At 45.5% G+C, this 17664-nt stretch overlaps 2 protein-coding genes across 2 annotated transcripts; one reads left to right on the top strand and one right to left on the bottom strand.

Moving 5' to 3' along the window:
* Positions 1-309: 309 nt before the first annotated feature.
* Positions 310-8787, top strand: LOC307209058 (galectin-1-like). Its single transcript, XM_079964156.1, has 4 exons — positions 310-410; positions 4474-4553; positions 6353-6524; positions 8570-8787. The coding sequence occupies exons 1-4, from the start codon at positions 402-404 to the stop codon at positions 8714-8716; spliced, it is 408 nt and encodes a 135-aa protein (XP_079820282.1). The 5' UTR covers positions 310-401; the 3' UTR covers positions 8717-8787.
* A 479-nt stretch (positions 8788-9266) lies between these two features.
* LOC307209005 (E3 ubiquitin-protein ligase TRIM11-like) lies at positions 9267-16059 on the bottom strand. The gene is made up of 3 exons (XM_079964081.1): positions 15652-16059; positions 13193-13396; positions 9267-11785 (listed from the first exon to the last, which is right to left on the bottom strand). The coding sequence occupies exons 2-3, from the start codon at positions 13266-13268 to the stop codon at positions 11148-11150; spliced, it is 714 nt and encodes a 237-aa protein (XP_079820207.1). The 5' UTR covers positions 13269-13396; positions 15652-16059; the 3' UTR covers positions 9267-11147.
* Positions 16060-17664: the final 1605 nt, after the last annotated feature.

The following is a 17664-nucleotide window of genomic DNA, read 5'->3' as shown; positions in this document are numbered from 1 at the left end:
TCCCATCATCCCTGACCACTGGTCCTGTTAGCTAGGAATGATGGGAGTTGTAGTCCCAAAACATCTGGAGGGCCAAGTCTGGCCATCACTGCTCTATGTTCATGATGCTGGGACCTGACTAAAATTATGGGTTCCTCACATGGAGTCAGGAATGCAAAGGACATCGAATGGACCAAGAGAGACACAAGTCACGTCACTTAGCAATTTGGTTAATGATTGGAGAGACTCCAATATCCATTGGCCAGTCTCTTCCTCACTGATTGATTGATCCTTACAGGCTTGTTCCTGATTGGCAGGAAGAAGGCCACACCTCCTCTTGGCCACTATTTAAAGCTCAGGCAGAAGAAGGAAGCCTTGCTTGCTTTGGTGTTTGTCAGAAGCTGAGTCATCAAACCTTCCCAATGGAGACTGTAAGTTGCCCGGAGGGAGTGGGCTATGAGAGTATGAGAGGAGTTTAGTTTGTTCTTTAATGTTAGATAGGGTCAGCTGGTAAGCATTTTAGCTTACTGTTTAATCTTCTTAAGTATATTTGGAAGTCAGCCCGGTAGAATTGATGGAGGCTTATTTCTAAGTGGAGCTGAGAGATTGCAGCCTTAATGAGTCGGGGAACAGAGGTTGCCGCTTCTGAGTCAATAATAGGTTTCTGCAGCTCATTGTGGCATGGCCATACTGTATCTAAGGATTCTTGAATGTTGCTCTAGCAAAACCTCCTTAAAACCGTTCTCCCCAAAAGCTCTGCTGCTGGACAGAATGCAAAAGGAACTAGCAATCCAATTCTGTCTGGGTCTACGAGGTTGCAAATCCTATTGTACTTCTGGGTGTAAACGTGGGGTTAGAATTGCAGCCAGTGGTGGAAGCTTCCTAGCTCCTTGTCGTATGGGTCAAGGTGGATGAACTGTTCAAAGCTGCAGCAGTCCCTTCTGAATGAAGGCTAGTATTGCCTAGTATTTCAAGCTCATAGAACTGCCCTGGCTCTACCGTTTAGGCCGGGTGACATTCCAGCCTCAGGCAGTTGATGCTGGGCGTTGTGAAAGGGTAGCAAATTCGCGGTATCTAACTCCCCGTATCTCCTTACTGCTAGAAAAAGGAAAGGTTCCTGTAAATTGTTAGAGGTGGCCGGCTGTGCGTAATTTGCTTTGGGCAACAAAATGTATCTTTCACGGTCATTCCTGTTTTTGCTCAGTAGAGCATGAGACACTTAATCTCGGGGTCATTGGTGGATGAAAAATTCTTGCATTGCAGGGGTTGGACTAGATGACATTCATGGTCCCTTCCAACTGTACAGTTATGTTTATCCATGAGTTGATTATGAACAGAAGGAGTCAAGGCTACGGCAGTTACTCATGCCTTCAGAGTAGCTATTTGCTGATATAACGGCTGGTAATAAACTAATTTAATTATTGTGCTGTGCATGTGACCAGGCATGCCTTTAGAAATTATTCGGCGGTGCAGCTAGATATTAAATTGCTTAAAGCTCTCCGGGCTTCATTTTCTTATTGTTTTCCTGTTTAGATAATGCCTGTTACTTAAATTCACTTCAAACTGTAGCAAAGCAAACTCTGCTGTGTTTGGGGCCTTCCGGCATATTCCGCAGAGTGTGGCCCTGAATCTCTGCCCGAAAGTTTTCTCTGATGATTCCACTGGGCGTATTAGGAGTTGTAAATGTTCTCTCTTGCTCTGCAAGCCATGATACTTTGTGGGAGACTTGTGGGTAGGAGTATGCCAGCCATTGTCTGGTTTGGCCTTGAGGAGGGCAGAGGCCTTGTGAGCAAAACGGAAAGGCAAACGCTTAGCTATAGCTCCTCATGATAACGGACATTCCTGAAAAAAGACGTCTTTGATTATCTTAACCAAAAAAAGAACATTCCTGTTGGATTGGGTCAGAGAAACTCAAACAACTTGTCTTGCTCATTTACTCATTAACTGCAGCTGGCTTCTTGTGAAACGGAATTGAAATAGCCGAATTTTCTCCCCTGTACAAACACATTTGTAAAGCACTAATGGTTTTCTGTGCTGTTGTAAACAAAAATCTGCCCTTTTTCCCTTATGGGGTATCCAAGAGCCCATATAGAGTCCTTACGTAGGTTCCCTATTGATAGGAGAAAATAACAGAGGCCAACCAGAGAATATTGAGAAGCAAAGCAGCTAGTAAGCTTGATCTTCATTGATCTGTTGCAACAGGGTGCTCCTCTCACCCGCAGGAAATGAAGAGGAACTCAGAACAATGGCGTGCAAGGTCTTATAAAGACTTTTGAAATTGCCACCCTGTAGATCAAGACCACCCCCAGAAACATCATACATACATCACAGAAGGGGTGTAACCTAAGACCACCTTCCAGATACATCACACCTACATCACAAAAAAGGCGGTCTAAAACAGAAATTTGAATGTTGTTTTTCTCCTGTCGTTGTTTATCTTCCATCTGGCAGGCTATTTGATTGGACTGCCTGGGGAGCCTGGCCAGCCTTTTGTAATGATAAATACTTAGTTCCTGGGCCAGGTCACAGGTTCACACCCTATTCATATCTTAAATGTGCCCCCAAGGCAGGATCCGTGAGGAAAGAGACAAGGGGGAGGTTTCCCACTTTGACCTTGCAGAGAAATAATTTGCTCAGTTTGGGAATCAAAATGGTTTCAGTTCGGTCCTCCTGTGCTGATCTATGTACGTGCTTGGTTGGTACACTTATGAACATTACCATATATCTAAGACCTCAAAATTCCTATCACAGTGCCTCGCCCCACATCATAATTTTGTTCTGAAGTAATGAACTCTTTGTGTGACTCCCTTGTCTGACCTGAACTACACCTGCAACCAGCATACTGCCCTCCAGCTGTTGGGGGCTCCCACTCCATCCTCTCTGGCCATTGACCATTTTGCTGGGGTCTGATGGGAGCTGGAGGCAACAGGCGAGCTGTTCCGAAAATGCCTCTTTCAGCTGGATTCCTAGAATCGCTGGGAAACGGGGAAGGCTTATAATTTCTTGCCCTGTGTCCCTGCTCTGCATATGGGAGCATTCACCTGGAAACCAGCAATAACAGCTGTGTAACACTTTGTCTGTGATCATGTCCAGACCATAGATTTAAATCACTCATATACTTGGTTTCCCCTAAAGAATATTGGGAACTGTGGTTTAAGATTTTAACAACTCTTGGCACCCTCTGCAGTTCCCAGGAATCTTTGGGAACAAAGCTGTTTTAAAGTGGTATGAGTGTTTTAAATGTATAATACAGATGTGACCTACTTCTCCAGTTGGATCTCTGGTTCCTTCTCCCTTCCCCTTCCATGCTTGCAAAATTACAGTTTTCCCAGGATTCCTGGGAAAGGGTGGGGGTGTTCCTAACCTTTTTTGGGGGGTGGGCACCAGTCATAACATGGCTGTTGTGGTGGGGTTGGGATAATGCAAAATGGTGCCTGTGGAATTGTGGCGCAATACAAGATGGCGGTGGCAGTGCAGCATAAAAAGGTAAAGGTACCCCTGCCTGTACGGGCCAGTCGTGACCGAATCTAGGGTTGCGCGCTCATCTCGCTCAAGAGGCCGGGAGCCAGCGCCGTCCGAAGACACTTCCAGGTCACGTGGCCAGCGTGATGAAGCTGCAACTGGCGAGCCAGCACCAGTGCCGCACACGGAAACGCCATTTACCTTCCCTCTATAAAGCGGTACCTATTTATCTATTTGCACTTAGGGGTGCTTTCGAACTGCTAGGTGGGCAGGAGCTGGGACCGAATGACGGGAGCTCACCCCGCCGCGGGGATTCGAACCGCCAACCTTACGATCAGCAAGTCCTAGGCACTGAGGTTTTACCCACAGTGCCACCCGCGTCCCGTCACATAGCAGTGCAGCATAGCATAATGCAAAATGGCCGCCACATCTGAAAGACCAGAAGCAGAACATAGCTGTCAACGTTTCCCTTTTTTAAAGGGAAATTCCCTTATTCCGAATAGGATTCCTATCATGAAAAGGGAAAAGTTGGCAGCTATGTACCAGAACATGATATGGACATGTCCCCTCCATCAATGGAAATAATGGCCACTGTCCCCACTCACTGACAGAAAGAAGCTTGTTACATGTCTCCTTCATTCGGAATAGGTGGATAATTCTGGAACCCAATGAACTGTGGGCATGTTTAAGGGTTTGTGTGTTCAATAATAGAGAGGCCAAGCCAATGGGGGGTGGGGAAAAGGAAACAATACTTCATTGATTAGGGTGCAGCTGGGCCATTTCTGGGAACTGCAAATATTTGCAGGGAGTTTCTTCCAAGAGAAACTGGAGTGGAAATGGTTCCCCTTTCCATTGTATTGTATTGTCTTTTTTTTCTCTCTTTTGTTTTTTCTCTTCTGTCTTTTTTCCTTTTAAAAGTAATAAATATTATTTTGAAAAAAAAGAAATGGTTCCCCTTTCCAGATAGGAATGACAGTGATAAGATGTTACCTGTGTGGATTCTAATGCTCTTTGTTTCTGCCTTTCCTCCAGCAAATGGTTTTTTCTCACTTGTCAGTCAAGCCTGGTGAATGCATCAAAGTGAAGGGGAAAGTGCCACCAGAGGCCAAAAGGTTTGTGTTGTTGAAGGTGGGCTGGTCTATTTTTGTTGGTGGGGGAAAAAAATAGAAAGGAGAATTCATGAATGCCAAGCTCTAAGTTTGGGGTAAGTACTCTTTGGTGAAGGAACTCCAGCAGAGATTTAAAGTCACAAAATATGCAGCAAAGCAGAGCGTGGAAATACAGGCTGTATTTAAAATATGCCCCTCCAAAATGTCCCCTTAAAAAAAAATCTTTCCAAAGTGTCTCTCTTCCCCCTGCATAAGAAAAGACCACATGTTTGGTATGTTATAAATGGTTTACTTACAAACTCTCCAAAGGCCAAATTCATGTGCTTCAGAAAAGTTGCACAGGCAGTAAAACCTACCTTGGTTACAAAGTGGTGAAAGTGCCTAAATTATTGGTATAGGAACTCAATCATAGTTTATGAGAGCCATGCGGTTGCAGCAACCAATACGTTATTGGAATGATAAGGTAAAAGATGCAGTACAACCATATATTTTTAATTAGTAATCTAACCAGCCACTGATGCTGATCACTGATAAAGGATGCTTAGCTTAACTTTCCTTAAGAATAGATGCTATTTTGTGTGCTTTTATGGGCTCCTCCAGATGAACTGCCCATCCTGCTTTTCAAAGCTTACGTGGAGCTTATACAATGCCTGCTTTGTATGGAGTACTGTGTCCAGTTCTGGGCACCACAGTTCAAGAAGGACACTGACAAACTGGAACGTGTCCAGAGGAGGGCAACCAAAATGGTCAAAGGCCTGGAAACGATGCCTTATGAGGAACGGCTAAGGGAGCTGGGCATGTTTAGCCTGGAGAAGAGGAGGTTAAGGGGTGATATGATAGCCATGTTCAAATATATAAAAGGATGTCACATAGAGGAGGGAGAAAGGTTGTTTTCTGCTGCTCCAGAGAAGCGGACATGGAGCAATGGTTCCAAACTACAAGAAAAAAGATTCCACCTAAACATTAGAAAGAACGTCCTGACAGTAAGAGCTGTTTGACAGTGGAATTTGCTGCCAAGGAGTGTGGTGGAGTCTCCTTCTTTGGAGGTCTTTAAGCAGAGACTTGACAACCATATGTCAGGAGTGCTCTGATGGTGTTTCCTGCTTGGCAGGGGGTTGGACTCGATGGCCCTTGTGGTCTCTTCCAACTCTATGATTCTATGATTCTATGCTCTTTATTGAGCGTTTGTTCTGACTGTGGAGGCAGAGCATAGATGTTTTGGGGAGGTTACATATCTTCTCATTAATCATTATCTGACTCCTCTTAGTACAAGCAAGTTAAAAGGTTCCATGATCACCATCACCAGTCTGTTAAAGGACTTGAAAGATGCAGTCAAATACCTTCAGCAGTGGCTTAGCGTGGGTTGGCAGTGCCCGGGGCCACATGGAGGGGGTGAGAGGGAGGTAAACGGATGTAGTACGCATGCACATTCAACTGCTTAACGGCATCCGCATCACATGGGAGATGGCAGCTGCAGGGATGAGAAGAGTTATTACTTTGTCTGGAGAGGTCACATGGAGAAGCTGTTTTCAGTGGAGCCCAGCGATGGAAGCACACAACTGTATTGAAGCAGCACCGGGGGTTGAAATTTGTGCCCCGGGTAACTGCCCCCACGCTACACCACTGCCAAACAGGACTTTGCAAAGACAAAGGCTTTTGCCAAGTCACAAACCCAGGCTGGGTCAATCGGCAACAGTATTCTACTTCCAATGTCCCCATAACAATAGAACCGTTAGTCTTTGTCTCCACCAGCTCCTGCTAAATCTGAGTGCTTGTCTCATGTGGTCCTCCCCTCTTTCCAGCTTTGCCCTCAACTTGTGCCACGATGATTCAGACACGATCCTCCACTTCAATCCTCGCTTTGATAGTCACGGAGACGTCAACACCATTGTGTGCAACTCAAAGACGAATGGGCAGTGGGACTCGGAGCTGCGGGAGCCGCTGTTCCCCTTCCAGCAGGGAGAAGACACCAAGGTGAGCAGGAATAGCCTCAGCACCGCCAGAACTTCCAAGGAGAGGCAGTGGTCATTCCTAGATTGGGGGGTGCCTTGGGCACTGGGAACTTCAAAATAAGTTGGATCCTTGTTCCATCTCTCTCAGCACTGCCTTCGCTACCTGGCATTGACTCTCCTGGTATTAAGTAGTGAGTGGACATAGCAGATGACAGAGATTTCTCCAGGTAGTTCTTTATAAGTAAACTGGAACTGAACTGAACTGCAAACAGCTCAGCCGGCCTGCTTTTATAGGCAGCTGACTGTCAACATTGTAACAACAACAACCCAGGGTTTCCCGGTGGACCTGAGTGAAAACTATATACACAATACCCCCTGGTGGCCAGGGTGAGAACTTCAATACATAACACCTGGGTTTCAGGGAGAGGCTACCTGAAGATGCTCAAAAATTGAACCCAGGTCTTCTGCATGTGATATGATTGCTCTATCCCCTGGGCTATAGCATCCTCAGAGGGGCTGCTAACCAGATAGGAATGTAATGAATTAATTCTCTTCTGCTACTTCTGCCTTTCTGAGGGTGTTCTGAAGTGAAGTATGATCATTTGTGGTGAATCTCTCAATTTCGGCACATAATTTCTTATAATAATTTATTATTTATACCCCGCCCATCTGGCTGGGCTTCCCCAGCTACACTGGGCGGCTTCCAACAAAAGATTAAAAATACATTAAAACACCAGTCATTAAAAACTTCCCTAAACAGGGCTGTCTTCACATGTCTTCTAAAAGTTAGATAGTGTTGTTCTTTGACATCTGGTGGGAGGGCGTTCCACAGGGTGGGTGCAACTACCGAGAAGACCCTCTGCCTGGTTCCCTGTAACTCTGGGAACCACCAGAAGACCCTCGGAGCTGGACCTTAGTGTCCGGGCAGAATGATGGGGGTGGAGATGCTCCTTCAGGTATACTGGGCCGAGGCCATTTAGGGCTTTAAAGGTCAGCGCCGACACTTTGAATTGTGTTCGGAAATGTACTTGGAGCCAGTGTAGGTCTTTCAGGACATGTGTTATGTGGTCTTGGCGGCCGCTCCCAGTCACCAGTCTAGCTGCCACATTCTGGATTAGTTGTAGTTGTAGTTTGCGGGTCACCTTCAAAGGTAGCCCCACATAGAGCGCATTGCAGTAGTCCAAGTGAGAGATAACCAGAGCATGCACCACTCTGGTGAGACGGTCTGTGGGCAGGTAGGGTTTCAGCCTGCGTACCAGATGGAGCTGGTAAACAGCTGCCCTGGACACAGAATTGACTTGCACCTCCATGGACAGCTGGGAGTCCAGAATGACTCCCAGGCTGTGCACCTGGTCCTTCAGGGACACCGTTACCCCATTCAGGACCAGGGTGTCCTCCACACCTGCCCACCTCTGGTCCTCCAAAACAGTACTTCTGTCTTGTCAGGATTCAACCTCAATCTGTTAGCCGCCATCCATCCTCCAACCGCCTCCAGACACCCCCCGCAATGCAGGCATCTCAACACATGGTTCCCCATCCAATTTGAAACCAGACCAGACCCTGCTTAGCTTTTCAAATATTCTAGCAATTTTATTGCTGCACTGCTAGAGGGAGAGAAAGGATAGATGTGTTTTGGTGTGAAAAGCATCAATTAGCTGGTTTTTTCCCCATTAAAATGTTAAAAAAGAGGGTTGCATCCATGTCCTGTTTACAGTAGACCCACTGAAATGAATGAGCTTTATTTTTCCATGCCTGTTAATTCAGGGGGCCTACCCTAAGTAGAACTAGCTTTGGCTACAACTCTGAATTTCTCTCCCCAACCTTAACTTCTGCAGCCAAACGATGAGGGTCATGGTTTCAGGTTGAACTGCCCTAACAGAACCCCCCAAACAAAATTGGTCAGGCGGTGCAATTGCAAGGGTGATAGTAGTTTGTTTGTTTATTTCCCTCCCTCCCTCCCTCCATTAATCCACTCCTGTTTGGGCCATAAATCTCTTGGAAGCCTCTAATTGCCTCTTTCCAAGGATCAACCCATGACCCTAACTCCTTGACTCTTCTTCTTCCCAGATCTGTTTGTCCTTTGATTACGAGGCAGTGACTGTGAAGATCAATGGAGACCAGGAAGTCAAGTTCCCTAATCGGCTCGGGGCGAATTCTGCAAAAATATTCTCAGTGGAGGGAGACATTGCGATCAAAAGTGTCAAGTTTGACTGAAGTTCAGCCATGTCTTATTTTGTATGTCTATAGAAGGAAAAACAGAAAATAAAATGTGTTGCTTGACCTTGTCTGCCTTGCCATTTTCTTGGGGATTCCTTGTTGTTCTTTAGTCATTTAGTCGTGTCCGACTCTTCGTGACCCCATGGACCAGAGCACGCCAGGCACTCCTGTCTTCCACTGCCTTCCGCAGTTTGGTCAAACTCATGCTGGTAGCTTTGAGAACACTGTCCAACCATCTCGTCCTCTGTCGTCCCCTTCTCCTTGTGCCCTCCATCTTTCCCAACATCGGGGTCTTTTCCAGGGAGTCTTCTCTTCTCATGAGGTGGCCAAACTATTGGAGCCTCAGCTTCACGATCTGTCCTTCCAGTGAGCACTCAGGGCTGATTTCCTTCAGAATGGAGAGGTTTGATCTTCTTGCAGTCCATGGGACTCTCAAGAGTGTCCTCCAGCACCATAATTCAAAAGCATCCATTCTTCGGCGATCAGCCTTCTTGATGGTCCAGCTCTCACTTCCATACATCACAACTGGGAAAACCATAGCTTTAACTATATGGACCTTTGTTGGCAAGGTGATGTCTCTGCTTTTTAAGATGTTGTCTAGGTTTGTCATTGCTTGTCATTGGATTCCTATTGACATACAATTACCACTCCATTCTGGGAGGCAAACAGATGCCAGCCAAAGACAAATGCAAACTTGGATTAAAGTTAGATTGTTCCTGGTTTGAATTCCAGGTTTTCTCCTTGGCTAAGGTGTGAATGCATGCACGATTTCATTATGTTCAATGAAATTTATCTAGAGCCCATGTTTCATTGAACTTAATTTAGTGTTTTTACCCTGCTGTTCCCAGATCAACAAAAATGAAACAGTCCCAGTTCTTAAAAAGACAACACAAAAGGAAAATGGATTGGGAGGAGGAAGTAAGCAAACTCAGACCAGTTTTTAGTTACAATTTCTTTTAATGACCAGCTGGGATGGAAGCTGTTCAAAGAGAGCAGGAGCAAAAAGTTGTGGCTTTCTCTTCTCTTACCTCCTGTCAGGTTATCATTTCAGGTGACTTCAGTAAATAAGCATTTAATAGAATGTATAGAAATGCAATAATTCTGCCAGTGAACTTCTGAAGCAAAAGCATTGAGCTCTTTCAAAGTGTGGCACAACCCTCTGGCAGTGTACACACACCATATGCTTAAAGGACCCTCCCCCAAAATGCTGGGAACTCTAGTTTTAAGGATGCTGAGCTTTGTATCTCTCTGAGCGTAAACTACAGCTCCCATGATCTTGCAGTGTGTGTGAAAAGTACAAATGCCGCCTTGGCCTTATGTATTTGAGCTTCTTGGTGACAGCAGTCTGGTCCCTTGGTGCCTTAAAAGAATTGAAATTGAAATATTTTATTGTCACTTGTACAACTTGCATACAGTGAGATTACACGAGCACCCAGTGTAATACAATGAATGCAGTACAGTTGTACCTTGGAAGTCAAATGGAATCCGTTCCAGAAGTCCATTCAACTTCCAAAATGTTCAGAAAGCAAAGCGTGGCTTCTGATTGGCTGCAGGAAACTCCTGCAGCCAATCGGAAGCCCCGTTGGACGTTCGGCTTCGAAAAGAATGTTCAAAAACTGGAACACTCACTTCTGGGTTTGTGGCGTTTTGGAGCCAAAACATTTGAGAATTAAGCTGTTTGAAAACCAAGGTATGGCTGTACTTGAAAGAAATGTGTTCAGATTTTTCCTTCACCATAATATGGTAACTGTCTCCTTACAGCTGTCTTTGTTTAATTTTTTTTTTATTTTGTTTCGACTAGGCAGACCAACCTACCTGTAATTAGTTTAACATTTTGGCCAACCAAAATGTCACAAATTGGTGAGCAAACTTTTAGTTATTTAGCTATTTATATAAATATTTATATAAGAGACCCAGTGTGGTGTAGTGGTTAAGAGCGGTGGACTCGTAATCTGGTGAACCGGGTTCGCGTCTCCGCTCCTCCACATGCAGCTGCTGGGTGACCTTGGGCCAGTCCCACTTCTCTGAAGTCTCTCAGCCCCACTCACCTCACAGAGTGTTTGTTGTGGGGGAGGAAGGGAAAGGAGAATGTGAGCCGCTTTGAGACTCCTGAAGGGGAATTAAAGGCGGGATATCAAATCTAAACTCTTCTTCATCTTCTATACTGCTGTATCATAAAAAAAATGTCAGTGGTTTACAGCGATCTATAAAACCAGACAATAAAATCATAAAAGGTTTTGAGTCCACCAGAACTAGGTTTTAAGCAAAGCAAGGAAGAGGAGTGATGGAGGAAAGCTGTCTTGCTCTTGACATCTGCATCGGTCAAAAATCCATTTCCCTTTTATGCCTGATGTGCGGCTGGTCACAGAGCATTCGCAGTTCAGAATTTGCCACTCAGCCATTGGGTTTTGCTGGGGAATTTGAGATTTCAGCAGCTCAGCCTGACTCCCCAATACACCCCGAAAAAGGGACAGATCCTCTCCCCAGAGAACGAGGCTGCAGGGAAACTGAATATCAAGTCATCCGTAGCGGCGTCAAAGAAATCCACGCGACCTCCTTCGTAATCCAGGTACACCCGGATCTTCCTGGGCTCGTATCTCAAGCTCAAGAGGGTCCTCTCGGAGGATGTAAACGCCGTGAGCCGATAAGGAGACAATGGTGTCCTCAGTGTGTCTGGCAGGGCCTTGCCCAGAGCCCAGATTCCCCCGTTGGGATTGAAACTGACCTTTCCTTTCCTCACGACGGACTCTCTGGCAGCTCCCACTGCCCAGATCTCCATGTTTTCTTTCAACTCCCATTGCCTTTCAATTGGACGAGACTCTCCTTTCCTCCTGACGGATGATTCTCGCGAAGTCCGCAGGGCCTGTGGCGTCGCCTCTTCTACTTCCACCTCCCACCAGTGTCTTCCCGAAGCGAGCCTCTCTTGGCCCAGCACAAAGGGCTCCCAGTCGAATCGCGAAGGGTTGTCAGGCAGGTCCTGCGTCCTGCATCCCCATCTTACGCTCTTCAGGTCTTGGGAGAGGATGAGGTTTGCATGAGCTGTGCTGGGATCCAGAGTCACCTTCACTGCGGAGAAGAGGAAAAATAAGGAAAGAAGGATGGTTGGATTTTTTTTTTTTTTTTTTGGATTAAAGATTTTCTTGTTTTACAGAAGTATGTGTAATGTCTCTCGTATTTTTTCCATGTAACATTTTTACAAATCCGTTTCATTTGTTGAGACATTAGGGGGAGGGAAAAAAAGGGGTGGAAGGGGGAGATGGGGGGGTCGGGTGGCGATATTTCTATTATGCTTAACGTATGTAGGGTTTGGTGTCAGCGTTGCTTGTGCTGTTCACTTGTGTTCCTTTGGTGGTGAGAGAGGTTGGGGTTGGCCTAGGGTGTGGTTGTTTGTTTGTGATTGGCTGTGGTGATCTTTGTTTTCGTGTGTGAGTGGGGTGGGTGGGTGTTTTGGATCAGGTTAGCCATATTGATTTGTATGCTGTTGGTGGATTATTGTCATTGTCTTGTTGGGCTGTGTATGTGATAAAGGGGAGCCATACCGGGGTAAAGGCGTCTTCTGTTTGTCCCCGTGTCAGTTTCAGTTTATTGGTTAATTTTTCTATTAGGGCTGTTTCCCATACTATTTGGTACCATTGGTCCATGCTTACTCCTGACAGGTCTCTCCAGTGTCTGGTTATGGTCTTTCTGGCTGCTGAAAGTAGGCGGGTTATGAGTTCTTTGTGGTGTAAATGGGCATTGTTGTCTGGGAAGATGTTTAGTAGGGCCAATTCTGGGGTAATGTCTAATACTTGCTTAGTTATTTTAGATATTTCTCGTGTGGCTGTTGTCCAGAATAGTTGGATTTTGGGGCACTCCTACCACATGTGGAGGTTTGTTGGATGGTGCCAGTAGAAGCATAAACTTAACCAGAGAGGGACTCACAAAACTCGCTTTCCACCGGCTTCTGGTCAGGAGGCCAGCCTAACTTACCTCACAGAGGTGTTGTGGGAAATAATAATAATAATAATAATAATAATAATAATAATAATAATAAAATTTATTTGTACCCCGCCGTCCCCGGCTGGAGCCGGGCTCATAAAACTAACACAGTATACACAGTAAAACTATACACAGTATACAGTATTAAATATGAGCAACGTAAGCCACCTCGAGCTTACAAAAGTATGGGATTTCAATGCAATGAAATTTAAATGGCTGCCTGGCGCCATTTAGAGCTTTAAACACCACCAGCAAAGCACCTTAAATTCACCAAGAACTGGACTGGCAACCGATTATTAGATTTACCTAGGTGCTCTAACATATAGCAAGCTGCAATCTTATGTTAAGAAATGCTTGTTTTGACATAGGATTACACTGAAATCATGTTTTTCATGGGGAGCAGGTGCGATTTAATGTAAAGGCCCCCTACTTGACCTCCATCTCATGCATTTAAAGAGCCAAAAGCTCCCTTATGTTTCAGTCGCGGAGATCTACCTTTCTTCCGTGTTTGTGAAAGGATTCGTAGAGGCATGTTCTCCTTGTACTTTTCATGCAGGCACAACTTTGCCATGGGTTTGGTGTTGCCGGCACAACGGTGCAAAAATGGGTGGCTTCGGCAGTGCAGAGGGGTGACTTTGGCAAGAATAAAACGTTCACTCAGAGGTCAGTCCTTCCCTTGACTGTGGTGTGGCATGAATCCTGCAAGGCAAAACGTTTAATCTGAAGGCAATGGATAATAATAATAATATATTATTTATACCCCGACCATCTGGCTGGGTTTCCCCAGCCACTCTGGGTGGCTTCCAACAAAATATTAAAATACAATGGTCTATTAAATATTAAAAAGCTTTCCTAAACAGGGCTGCTTTCGGGTGTCTTCTAAAAGTCTGGTAGTTGTTTTTCTCTTTGACATCTGGTGGGAGGGCGTTCCACAGGGTGGGTGCCACCACCGAGAAGGCCCTCTGCCTGGTTCCCTGTAACTTGGCTTCTCTCATTGAGGGAACCGCCAGAAGGCCCTCGGAGCTGGGCCTCAGTGTCTGGGCTGAATGATGGGGGTGGAGACGCTCCTTCAAGTATACTGGGCCGAGGCCATTTAGGGCTTTAAAGGTCAGCACCAACACTTTGAATTGTGTTCGGAAATGTACTGGGAGCCAATGTAGGTCTTTCAGGACATGTGTTATGTGGTCTTGGCGGCCGCTCCCAGTCACCAGTCTAGCTGCCGCATTCTGGATTAGTTGTAGTTTCTGGGTCACCTTCAAAGGTAGCCCCACCTCCTCTTTCTCTGCCTCTCCAGCGCTGAGGGAAGTTGTGGCCGACTCTGGGGTTGCGGCGCTCATCTCGCTTTATTGGCCGAGGGAGCCGGTGTACAGCTTCCAGGTCATGTGGCCAGCATGACTAAGCCACTTCTGGCGAACCAGAGCAGCGCACGGAAACGCCGTTTACCTTCCCGCCAGAGCAGTACCTATTTATCTACTTGCACTTTGACATGCTTTCGAACAGCTAGGTTGGCAGGAGCAGGGACTGAACAACGGGAGCTCACCCCATCACAGGGATTCGAACCGCTGACCTTCTGATCGGCAAGTCCTAGGCTCTGTCGTTTAACCCACAGCGCCACATTGCGCTAAATCACGCCTCGGCTTCCTTCCCTCCCAGTTGCGGTTTTCTTAATGTACATCTCCTCTTACAGTTTCTTCTGCTTTTCTATACACGTCACAAGAATTATCCTAATCCTACTGTAGTTCTTAAACTTCTACAATTCAATTCTATATATGTCATAAATTTACTCCATTCTTCTGTAAACTTTGACCCTTTTTGGTGTCGAATTTTATTTGTCATTATTGCGAATTCAGCATATTCAAAAAGATTTGCCTGCCATTCCATAACTATTGGAATCTCTGATGACTTCCATTTTTGTGCTACAAGGACCCTAGCTGCCACCATTGCATATTGAAATAACTTATGGTCTTCTTTTTTTATTTCATCCCCTATTATCCCTAATAGGAATGCCTCCGGGTTTTTTTGGAAGGTGTATCTAAAAAGTTTCCTTAGTTCATCATATATCAGGTTCCAAAATCTTTTCATTTTCTCACATACCCACCACATATGATAAAGGCCCCCATCTTTATTTTTACATTTCCAACAAACTTTGTTTCCTGTTTTGTACATTTTCGCCAATTTGACCGGGGTAATATACCACCGGTACATCATCTTCTCTAGGTTTTCGACCATCAGCAATTTTCAAGTAGTCTATGGGAGTGAGGAGGAAGTGTGAGAATCACTGGTTTTTGGGGGGACAGACAAAAAAGTATAAAAACTACTGCTTCCCAGCATAAATCCCAAATCTGCTTTTTAAAAAATAAAATAAAAAATACCAGTCTCAGCAAATATAACCCATTAATGGGAGTTTATAAATGCTCTAAATTCCACTGTGCTTTTATCCTGCTTTTCTATTCTGCAAAGTTTTAATATTCTTGAGGTTTTCCGTTTATATGGTGCTATTTCTTATTGCCGTATCTGTGTTTTGTATGCTGCTTAGAAACTGTGGTACTTAAGGAGGTATATAAATTATTTTTAAAATTAAATGATTTTTTTGGGGGGGGGGTTAAAAAAACAAAACAGGAACTTTTTGAAGGTGCAGAGTGTAAGCAAGTAAGCACACAATAAATAAACAAACAAACAAACAAATATCTTGCTCCTTCCTCTTTACCTTGATCCCAGACCCAGAACTCCTCTGTCTGTGAAACCTTTTTGCTTTGAGGCAGAGGATAACTCAAGACAACCAGAGGCATCGCTGCAAAATGCACATTTGCAGTTATCGCGCACACATACAAGGGAACTTACAAAAGCCAAGGCAGACTCGGGATATCAAGCAAAGCCGCAAGATGAGGCTGCCGGGGAAAACTCAGACCACACTTCCATCCACAATAGGACATGAAACAGTGCAATAAACAGACCTGCTGGCTAATCGGACCTCTCCAGTCTTCAAGCTTCCGTGTCTCTGAAGTTGACAGCAGCCTCCAGGCAGAGACTTCACATCAATGTTTCTCGCCACCTCCCTCCTCAGGTGGTTTTATAGCCTGCCCTTGATACTACTCCATACGATGCAATCCTGTTTACTCAGCGGACTTTTTGGCAAGGCCAAGCTCTGCAAAATGATACCTTTGCTTATCGGTTTTGCATTTCTCATAAACGGTTGTATTTCACGTAACCGGACGTAAGTGCTCAAACAAGCCTGTATTTATGAGCTATCGGGGAAAAGCGAGTCGAGGTGGTTGCCTCAGGGCGGCACCCTGGAAAGATGTGAGAAGGACGACCGTCTGGGGGGCAGAGAAGCCTCCTCATGGAACTGTATGCAGCGTGGAGAGAAGACATAAGGTTCACCCGCATGTTATAATTTGAGAGAAAACCTAATGAAAACGCTGTACCAGTAGTATCTCACCCAGGCCAAACTGGCCAAGATGCACAAGAAAAGCTCTGACATTTGCTGGAGATGCAAAAAAGTGGTTGGTACCTTTATGCACAGGAGGGACATGGGTGGCGCTGTGGGTTAAACCACAGAGCCTAGGGCTTGCCGATCAGAAGGTCGGCAGTTTGAATCCCCGTGACGTGGTGAGCTCCCGTTGCTCGGTCCCTGCTCCTGCCAACCTAGGAGCTTGAAAGCACGTCAAAGTGCAAGTAGATAAATAGATACCGCTCCGGCGGGAAGGTAAACGGCGTTTCCGTGCGCTGCTCTGGTTCGCCAGAAGCGGCTTAGTCATGCTGGCCACATGACCCGGAAGCTGTAGGCCGGCTCCCTCAGCCAATAAAGCGAGATGAGCGCAGCAACCCCAGAGTCGGCCACGACTGGACCTAATGGTCAGGGGTCCCTTTACCTTTACCTTTTATGGTCTATTTATGTTGTTTTCCATTTTATGTTCTGTGTAAATTGTTTTATAATAAAGAATCTTTTTAAAAAAGGAACTGTAGGGGCGGCAAGGGTCCTCTAGTCCAACCACAGGAGCCCACAAAGTCAATGAGGAAAGCCGACAGGTGACATCGACACTTCATCCAAGAAGCAGTTCAGCTGCGCTCTCTGCAGCCAGCCAGCGAGGCACCCTTTTCCAGGGGGGCTTGGAGGCAGAAAAAATTCCCCAGTCTGCCCAGTTGTAGTCTGTTCAATGGGACATCATGTGTCATGACTTCAGGCCCATTGATTTGCATGGGAACGAAGGCCACATCTGCACTATAGACTCAAAGCAATCTAGACTTTAGAACAGTCATGGCTAGCCCCTCAAAAGGACCCCATAAAAGATCTGTAGTTTATGATACAGGTGACTGAGAACTGCTAGGACATCTCTAGGTCTCCGCACAGAGCTCTCATTCTCATTCTGTGTGAAGCTCTGTGAGGGGAACAGGGTTCGTTTCATCTAACAATTCTCAGAAATCTAAATGAACTCCGGTTCCCAGGACTTTATGAGGGGGGAGCCATGACTCTTTAGAGGGATATGGTGCTATTTTAAAGGTATAATATGGATTGGGCTCCAATCTAGAGGGATACAGCCCATTTTTCAAGGGCACTTCTCTTGTTGCCACTTTCAGGTTTATATGATTTATCGTAAGGCCAACTAAAGGTTTTATTGCCTTCAGCCTGGCATTTCCAATCTCAGTTGTAAACTTGGGACTTTCCAGCTGCATGTTTAAAACCCGGGTACAAAGGTCCATCAAGTACAGGTGGGCAAATGTCTCAATTTCTTTTTCAGTTTCTCATTTTTCCAATCTCAAGCTCCATTCTCCACATTTGTTTCTGGTGCCTTTATTCTTAAAGGACTCGTGAAAGTTAATTCGCATTTTAATGTCCCCTTCTCCAAATAGATACATTTTTGCAAAGCAATTTTGCCTAATGTAACGCATAGGTGTATGTTTTTCCCATCCATTATACGCATTTGTATGCACTTTTGCACGCACAAATGGACAGCTGCATTGCAAAA

Source organism: Podarcis cretensis (assembly GCF_951804945.1).
Source record: "Podarcis cretensis genome assembly, chromosome: 2".
In the NCBI taxonomy this organism is placed as follows: Eukaryota; Metazoa; Chordata; class Lepidosauria; order Squamata; family Lacertidae; genus Podarcis; species Podarcis cretensis.
The sequence above is the reverse complement of the archived record's forward strand: the minus strand, read 5'-3'. Positions and strand labels throughout refer to the sequence as shown.

Excerpts from the sequence above, each read along its gene's own strand:
- LOC307209005 (XM_079964081.1), bottom strand. The coding sequence starts at position 13,268 with ATGGCAAAGTTGTGCCTGCATGAAAAGTACAAGGAGAACATGCCTCTA. Across the intron at positions 11,786-13,192 it reads TTCACAAACACGGAAGAAAG|TGAAGGTGACTCTGGATCCC; the intron begins GTAGATCTCCGC and ends TCTTCTCCGCAG.
- LOC307209058 (XM_079964156.1), top strand. Across the intron at positions 4,554-6,352 it reads GTGCCACCAGAGGCCAAAAG|CTTTGCCCTCAACTTGTGCC; the intron begins GTTTGTGTTGTT and ends CCCTCTTTCCAG. Across the intron at positions 6,525-8,569 it reads AGCAGGGAGAAGACACCAAG|ATCTGTTTGTCCTTTGATTA; the intron begins GTGAGCAGGAAT and ends TCTTCTTCCCAG.